The sequence below is a fragment of the Lactuca saligna genome, chromosome 4 (genome assembly GCF_052625555.1).
Source record: "Lactuca saligna cultivar CGN05327 chromosome 4, ASM5262555v1, whole genome shotgun sequence".
Lineage (NCBI taxonomy): Eukaryota > Viridiplantae > Streptophyta > Magnoliopsida > Asterales > Asteraceae > Lactuca > Lactuca saligna.
Genome location: NC_136420.1, coordinates 59,944,526 through 59,953,351, shown reverse-complemented (window position 1 = coordinate 59,953,351; position 8,826 = coordinate 59,944,526). Strand labels below are relative to the sequence as shown.

Sequence of the window (8,826 nt, the reverse complement as noted above, 5' to 3'; positions counted from 1 at the left end):
TTTGAACTCTATGTGTTCACTTAGTGTTTGAACTCTATGTATTCATTAGGTATTTTTGAACTCTATGTGTTCACTTAGTGTTTGAGCTCAATGTGTTCATTAGGTTTTTTAGAACTCTATGTGTTCACTTGGTATTTTTGGACTCAATGTGTTCATTAGATCATTTAGAACTCTATGTGTTCACTTAGTGTTTGAACTCAATGTGTTCATTAAGTATTTTTGAACTAGATGTGTTCACTTGGTGTTGTTGAACTGAGTGTGCTCACTAAGTGTTTTAGAACTAAGTATTCACAAGATGTTTTGAATTAATTGTTCACTAGGAGTATTAGAACTAGGTGTTTGGTAAGTATGGTGAACTAAGTGTTTAGCAGTCGTAATTTGTGGACCTTGGCAGTGGTGGACTTTGTGTCAATTCCTTAGGTCAATCTTTAGGAATAAATAGATAATGGATAGTTGATTCTTAGGGTAAATCCTTAAGAAATAAAGGAGATAATGGGAATGAGTATTTGGTTTGATTGTTTGATAATTGAATATAATAAATGTATTATTGTGGGTTGAAAACCCTATATGCTCACCAGGCTCCCAAGCCCGACCTACTCAATTTAATTGTATCATAGGTATCGATACGAAGCTGCTTTGCACTGAGAGATTAAAGGAGATGTAAATCACTAGAGTAAATGAATGTATGTTTTGTTTATGTTTATGTGTCTGTATTGGAACATGACATCCCGAGGTTTTATTATTTAATGAAAATACATTCTCTTTGAGAAATTTTTTGATAAGTTTTTATCATATCTTGTTTTGGGAACAAATTTCGCAACCGTTTTCTTTAAACGAATACTCTGATTTATAAAACAAAGCATAAACAAATCGGTCTTTTCTGGCCGTGAAATCGGGGATGTCACACCTACCCATGAGCCTCGACAAAAGAAGGCACATATAAATGTTCCATCTCACCTGCCACCACCACCACCGGCTGCTGAATCATCAACTGATAAGGACCGAATTATTACTGACCTGAAAAACGAGGTTCATGAATGTACATTGTTATTATTTCACTCCAATATAATTTTTATTTAACTTTATGGTATACCCGTTATTGAATCATTTATTATTAAATACTATTGAACCGTACATGCACTTATTGTGCAAGATGTTGGTACACAGACTATAATGACTTATGGGAGCATGATTATGGGTTAGGCACACCTGAACAACTGATCAATCATAGCCCTGAGTAGGTGTCTGCATGTATTCAATCGTAGGATTGAAAAGAGATTTCGTGGGACGAATATAAAACATCTGTAGCACCTCTTAGGCGTTCCCTACGACAAAAAGTTATGTCAATATGATATAAGGCCCCATGGATACAAATGAAGAGAAAATGTGTTACATGACAACAACCATCACCGTTGGACAATCTTTTATAACCTATCATACACAATCGTACACAATCTATATAAAGAGCGGGGTGATTCGCTATTGTAGCTCACCGTTTTTAAACAATATTACGACGATTGAGTTTTGGACTCGCTTATATGTGGATACTCACGCATGTTGGTTCCAATGTGATGTAACTTATATAATTATGTGCTCATTATGTACTACGTTGCTAATAACAATATTTACTTTACTGCAATTTTTTTTTTTTGATTGACAACACATCATGTTGTAGATCTCATTGTTGATAGAGCATAAACAAGTTGATGGTCGGTGGACGGTCGTGCAGTCAGCTATCAACACCGATGCATTTGACTGGAGTAACATGGTTGGTGGATCATTCATCTAGCTTGGGTAGACTGTGATAAATTATAATTACCTTAGGATTTCATTACCTAAGTAATAGTAATTTATAATACAATATTATTTGATGATTAATTAATTCTAACATTTTGTGTTACATCCCAACAATATACCAACTCTTCACTAGTTTTTGGTTGTTTTGGATTTGAAGACATTCAAAACGACTATATACGATAGTCACTAGAAAAGAGACCATTGTTTAGAAGATGGGGATTGATTTATGGGTATGCAAACTTGCATCAACAAATTGCTAGTGAGTATTAAGTACTGGGGTACCGAACCAACTGATGCAATCTCAATCGAGAGTTTGAAGATGACCTTTGAAAAGACACCAAACATACCACAACAGATTAACAGCAGAAAGATTGTAGGGTGTTTTTGTATTAGTTCGTAGAGATGTTGATCGCCGTGAAATCATATTTTGTAGAGGGTAAAAGCAGTTTATGGACCATGCCATATCGTAAACGGTTGGTGAAATTTTTTCAAGATACGAGGACAAAGTTCATTTGAACATTGTATTATTATTTAAAACAAATTAAGTTTATAAATTTATTATTATTATTTTTGTAGATTTAAGATTTCATGCACTAGATTTCATAAAAAAAAAAATAATAATACAAAATCACCAAACAGATATTATGCATATAAGAAAATGATTATTTCCGAACTGATTATCCGGAATCCTACTACGCTATTAGGAAAAAATGTTTCTTTTAAAAAAAAAATTAGATTATTTATGTTCAAAAACTTTTATATGGATTAGATTACTCTATTTCCATATAATTTTTGGTTATTAATTCAATTGGCATAACTATTTTGATTCCAAATAATTGATTTACACAAACACAAGAGCTGGGTTATTAGCAAGTGTCAAGTTCCCAAGCACAAATTGTCAGCAACAGTATTACATCACCCCGTTGCAATCTCTCTCTCTCTCTCTCTCTCAACAAAAACCTCATTTTCTCTCTCTACAACCAGCATCTTCAGACTTCAGTCTCTGTTACTAACAAACACTAGACCTATTTTTGACCTTGTGTCTCGAAATCCTTCGCTTCACCCCACATTAAGAGGTTCAAGTGCGTGCCACCTCTCCTGATACAAAACCCTCGTGAACTGGATGTAAAAGATCTGAGATTTAATGATGGAAACGGGTCACTTGCAACTTTGCCTCTAATTCAGGTGAATTTAGTCGTACGTATCCTGTGAAATTTTCCGTTTTCTCAAATTTTAAATGATCATAAAGCAGAAACGAATTCAATTTCTTCACAGATTTACAAACTGGAAGTTTCTTGATTCCTGTGAACTCGGTGGGTGTTGTGAGCTTTTAAGATTGCATTTCTAACTGTTTCTCCAAATGGGGTTTTGTTAATTTCAATGCATAATCTGGAGTTAGCATACAGGTCCTTTCTTTTAGGTTTCTTCAATGGGTCTGTACTAATTTAACTCCAGAATCGACTTTTTAAATGTTTGTGAATCAGTTTACTCGATTTGAGTTTGGTCGTATTAGAATGATTCATTTCGAAGGGTTTATACTTGAGGGTTTTCGGGTAGGCATCAGAATGCTAATAAGTTCAACGATTCTGTTATAACGGATTAGATTTGGGGGCATTAATGTGAGGTTTCATGAATTTGATGTAGTGTGATTTTGTTTCCAATTGAGAAAAAAAATGCCAAAATTTCTGATTTCTTGCCTTATTGTCCCTTCCGCAGAATCGGATCATGACCCGAGTTGTTCGTGACCGGATACTTAAGGACGCTAATGGCGATATCTCCGATCATCTCCGCAACCATATCCATTTAACAAATTGTATTCATTTGAAAAACCATATGCACAAAAACAGCCCTATAATCAGCGACAGGTCCCTAATTAGGGACCTCGTCGTTCTTCAAAGGTCACGATCTTTAAAGGATCCCTCCATGAGTCCACCCGCTTTTCAGTCTCCTTCCGCCGTTGATGCTGGTGGTGGTGGTGGAGGAGGAGGACGCCGGTCTACTGGTTTTTCCGGCAACTTTTCTGGCAACTCCTCCTCAAATAGAAGAAACAAGAAACAAGAATCAAGCGGGGATTCTCCACTTGATGCTGCAAATTTAGCTCGTGATATTTATCCAGGAAGCTCTGATAACATAAGCAAACAAAAAGGGCGTAAAATCAAACAAGATGATCCTTCAAATGATGTCCCATTCGATAGTGACAACAATGTTGGTTCATCACACAACCACCGTTTACATGAATCAAGCATCCACAGCCATGGTCAAAATCGGGTCAAACGACGAAGGTTTCGTGGTGGAAGAAGAGTTTCCCGAGCACCCAAAAGTACCGAAATGCCCATGCCCATGCCCATGTCCACCTCCATGTCCATGGCTTCTAATTTCATACCTCACGGTGGTGACCAAAACCTGACCGGAAATCTGCCCGGAAATATGCCCGGAGTTCCAAAACAAGGTTGTGGAATCCCCTGGAATTGGTCCCGGATTCACGATCGAGGAAAATCTTTCCTCGACATCGCCGGAAGAAGCCTCTCATGCGGTTTATCAGACTCAAGGTCAAAACGCACCGGTCAACACAACTCCGGCCAAATTCCGGCGATCTCCGATCGCTCCACCTCCTCCACAAACGGCGAATCACTCCCATTACTAATCGACGGGTCACAAGAAAGCCCGGAAAACCCCGCCGCCTGGGTGCACGATTATTCCGGCGAGTTAGGGCTCTACGCCGACCACCTTTTAAACACCGATCTCGACTCCGATCTCGCCTCCGAAGCCCGCTCCGGTGGCCGGAAACGCAACTCCGGCCACCAGAATCTCACTCAAAAGTACATGCCAAGAACATTCCGGGACCTCGTGGGACAAAATCTCGCAGTCCAAGCTTTATCAAACGCGATCGCGAGAAAAAAAGTCGGGTTGCTTTACGTGTTCTACGGGCCCCACGGCACCGGGAAAACATCGTGTGCGCGTATATTTGCTCGCGCTTTGACTTGTCAATCTTTTGATCACCCAAAACCGTGCGGTTTTTGCAGTTCTTGTGTGGGACATGATACGGGTAAGGGTAAGAATAAGAACCGGAGTGTGATTGAAGTGGGACCCATGAATAATCTTGGGTATAAAAGTATGATGGAGTTGATTGAAAACACGATTGGTTCGAATTTGCGATCGCATTATCGGGTGTTTATAATTGATGATTGTGATTCTTTGATTCCGGATTTTTGGAGTGCGATATCTAAGGTTATTGATCGAGCTCCCAGGCGTGTGGTTTTTGTACTGGTTAATTCGAGTCTTGATGTTTTGCCACATATGATCGTTTCCAGGTGTCAAAAGTTTTTTTTTCCAAAATTGAAGGATGCGGATATTATTTATACGTTACAATGGATTGCTACTAAAGAAGAGTTTGAAATTGATAAAGATGCTTTGAAGCTTATTGCCTCGAGGTCCGATGGGTCTTTGAGGGATGCTGAAATGACACTTGAGCAGCTTAGTTTGCTTGGCCAAAGAATTTCGGTTCCTCTTGTTCAAGAATTGGTATATTATTTTTTGGTCTATTTTTGAGGGTGATGAGGGCGTTTACGTCTTTTGTACAGACAACATATTTTACCTTTTGGGGTTAGGACAAAAAATTGCAGTTTTTGTCTTATTGACTTGATTCCCGATCCTAGTCCAATTCATTTGCGAAAGACACAAGATAAGCTTTCTAGAGCTATTTTTGTCAATGAGGACATTTTGTCTTTTGCAATGTGAGACAAAAGATTGCAGTTTTTGTTTCATTAAATTAATGAGACAAAAACTGCAATTTTTTGTCCCACATAAGAAGTTGAAATCTTTTCTTTCGCTCTAATCAAATGCGAAAGACAAGATTCCACCTTTTTGGGTGGGAGTGGACAAGATTTGTTGTTTTGCAGTTTTTGTCTCATTGGCATTATTCTTCTAGTCTTAGTACATTGCATGCCAAATGTAGTACGAGTTATATCATGATGTTTACCAATTGCTAAACAATTATATATGACACTTCACAGGTTGGACTTATATCTGATGACAAGTTAGTTGACCTATTGGATTTAGCATTGTCAGCAGACACGGTCAATACGGTCAAACATTTACGAGAAATTATGGAATCGGGTGTCGAGCCGTTAGCTTTAATGTCACAACTTGCAACCGTAATAACCGATATTCTTGCCGGAAGTTACAATTTCATGAAAGAAAGGCCAAGATGGAAGTTCTTTCGACGACAAGCTTGTAAGTCTTGTGGGCCCCAGGGTCAGGGTTAGGGGTTGCTGGAAGAATAATTTTTTTACAGATATAATAAAAGATTAAAAGCCACTCTATTTGGCCTCTTACATATCTACTACTTTTTTTGCAGTATCGAAAGAAGATATGGAAAAGCTGCGATTAGCATTGAAGACGTTATCGGAAGCAGAAAAGCAACTCAGAATGTCGAATGACAAGTTGACTTGGTTGACCGCCGCGTTGTTGCAGCTTGCACCTGATCAGCAGTACGTGTTGCCGGAATCCTCCGCGGGTACTAGCGGCCGCCACAGTCCGGTGGTGGTTAATAATGGCGGTGGAAGAGATGGATCCCGGAAAAGTAACTTTGACCATGGTGACATGATTGGAAGTCAAAGGGGAGTTTTGAAAAATGAGAGAAAAATGAGAGAAGATATATATAGGCAAGAAATTGAAGAAATTTGGTTGGAGGTTCTTGAGTATATTCATATAAATAGCATAAAAGAATTCTTGTATCGTGAAGGAAAGATGACATCACTTAGTCTTGGTGCAGGTATATATATGCTTTTATTAAGTCAGAAAGAAATATCCATTTATACTTTGCAAAATCTACCTAATTATAGAGTTCAAGATTGCTTTGTATTTGTATGACATTGTTAGATTTTTTCAAATTATACTCTAATTGGAAGTGTTTTGTTATTACTTGATTCATTTTGCAGCTCCAACAGTTCAACTTATTTTCACTTCTCACGCAACAAAATCAAAAGCAGAGAAATTCAAAACACACATTTTGAAAGCGTTTGAGCATGTTCTTGGATCACCTGTTACAATAGAAATCAGAAGTGAATCAAGAAAAGAAAACCAACTCATATTACCCACATCCCAACAGGACTCATATGCAAAACAAAGAAGTGAGATCATTGAAGTAGAGGCTTCTCCAAGAGAACAAAAATCCATGTTGCATATTGATAATGATCATAAAGTACAGGCTACACCATCTCATAAGAATTCAAGTTTTCAAACAAGATTCGGAGAACAAAATCAATCCATGAGTCTTGTAAGAGGGAAAGTGTCTCTTGCAAATGTGATTCAACAGGCGGAATCACAGAGAAATGGTTGGTCCACACGTAAAGCTGTTTCCATTGCTGAAAAGCTCGAACAAGAGAATCTGTAAGCTTCCCGTTTCCTCTCTTGGAAATTCAAAAACATTTCACTGAGGCATTTTATCGAACACTTGTTATGCATTTTAACAAACACCAATTATCAAACTGTCAAAAACTGATTTGCTTCTACATTTCCAACGTGGTACATGGGATATACAAAATATTAACTCTGTAACAACTATTTTACACATAAAAAAGCTGTAGTTTTGAAACACGGGAGATGAATCTTTCTTTAAAGTGACATGGTTTCTTCATATTCCAGGAGAATGGAGCCGAGATCAAGAAGCTTGTTGTGCTGGAAGGCATCTAGAGTTTCACGTCCGAAGGTAATGAGCCGAATTTTGTTAATGCAGTTGAAGCTACCATCCTTGGAACTTACTAAAGAAATCTTGTATATATATGCAGATTTCGCGATTGAAATTTAGAACAAGAAAACCACGGGCCTTGTTGAGATTTGTGTCTTGTGGGAGGTGTCTTTCAACTAAATCACCGAGGTAATACAAGAAATGCGTTCAAACGTGTGTCATTTTCTCAAATTTTAAGCATTAATTTATGGGTCAACTAGGGTTCAATAATAAGAGAGAGGCAAGTCCAAGAACAATGAAAAGGCAAATGTGCATTTCTTATATATTTTCTAGTTTTCGATGTTCTTTGTAGTTAAATATGGCATTCTTTGATGAAATATTTAGGGTTATGTTATTTAATTGTACTATAGATTTTAAGATTCAAGAAAGGTCAAAAGCCCAAAATTAATGTTTATTTTGTAATCAATGGAAGAAGTCTTTGAGTTTTACTTAAAAAGTGTATGGGTCGTGGGTTTTGACGTTTGGGATGCGATCCAAACACCGAATAAAGTGATGAAGACATGGGTTTTATTTGGTTGGTGTGAAGAGCTATTTTTATTTTGATTTTTTGGATTCTTTGGTGGCGAAATATACAAGTGTGCATGTAGTTTTGTTGGTCCCTTATACATTATAAAAATGTTAGATCTAATATGATTTGGCAAGTAGCTAAAAAAATATGCTTTTAGTTGAAAAAATAGTTTTTGCTTGATAAGTTTTTAGGTAACCAGTGACCTATTATACCATAAAATAATAATGTTTGCTAAAAACAAATGGAGTAAGCTATACAATAAAATAATAATGTTAGGTAAAAATTAATGGATAAAAACCAAATGACGGATAAAATGACTATATAGATGTATAAGCATATAGGAGTATATTTGAAAAGGTTACGGAAAAATCCTATGAATTTACCAATAATCTAATATTAAATAATTTTTTAAAAAGTTTTGTATACTACTTTAGGTTTTATCATATCTCCAGAAAAGTTTTAGTATTTTGGGATTTTTTTAATAAAATACTAATATTTATTTTTTAAACAAAAAAATCATAATATTTTCACTTTTTTAATACAAAAAACCTAAGAAACCGGTTAATTTATTTACTTCAGCTCTTTTTGATTTGTTCAGCGGCTTATGAGATTAAATTGTTAATTTTTCAAAAATAATGGATTTTTTTGAAGATTTCGTCAAAATTTTTATATAATGTATAAATATATTTTTTACATATCTATATTTGTTTGTACGTATTTGTGTATTTTTATAAGTTTTTATATGTATATATTTACATATTTTTATGTATTT

The 8,826-nt window shown here is 36.3% G+C and overlaps 1 protein-coding gene across 3 annotated transcripts; it reads left to right on the top strand.

The window, feature by feature from the left end:
- Window positions 1-2,670: 2,670 nt before the first annotated feature.
- Window positions 2,671-8,058, top strand: LOC145041969 (protein STICHEL-like 3). Of its 3 annotated transcripts, XM_078990234.1 has the most exons (8): window positions 2,671-2,982; window positions 3,073-3,110; window positions 3,514-5,319; window positions 5,811-6,030; window positions 6,155-6,571; window positions 6,738-7,188; window positions 7,444-7,507; window positions 7,587-8,058. In XM_078990234.1, exons 3-8 carry the CDS (start codon window positions 3,523-3,525, stop codon window positions 7,677-7,679), a joined length of 3,042 nt encoding a protein of 1,013 aa, XP_078846360.1. In that variant the 5' UTR covers window positions 2,671-2,982; window positions 3,073-3,110; window positions 3,514-3,522; the 3' UTR covers window positions 7,680-8,058. The 3 variants fall into 3 exon arrangements, with proteins under 3 accessions (XP_078846360.1, XP_078846359.1, XP_078846361.1); XM_078990233.1 differs by lacking the exon at window positions 3,073-3,110; XM_078990235.1 differs by lacking the exons at window positions 2,671-2,982; window positions 3,073-3,110 and adding an exon at window positions 3,143-3,416.
- The last annotated feature ends 768 nt before the right edge of the window (window positions 8,059-8,826 follow it).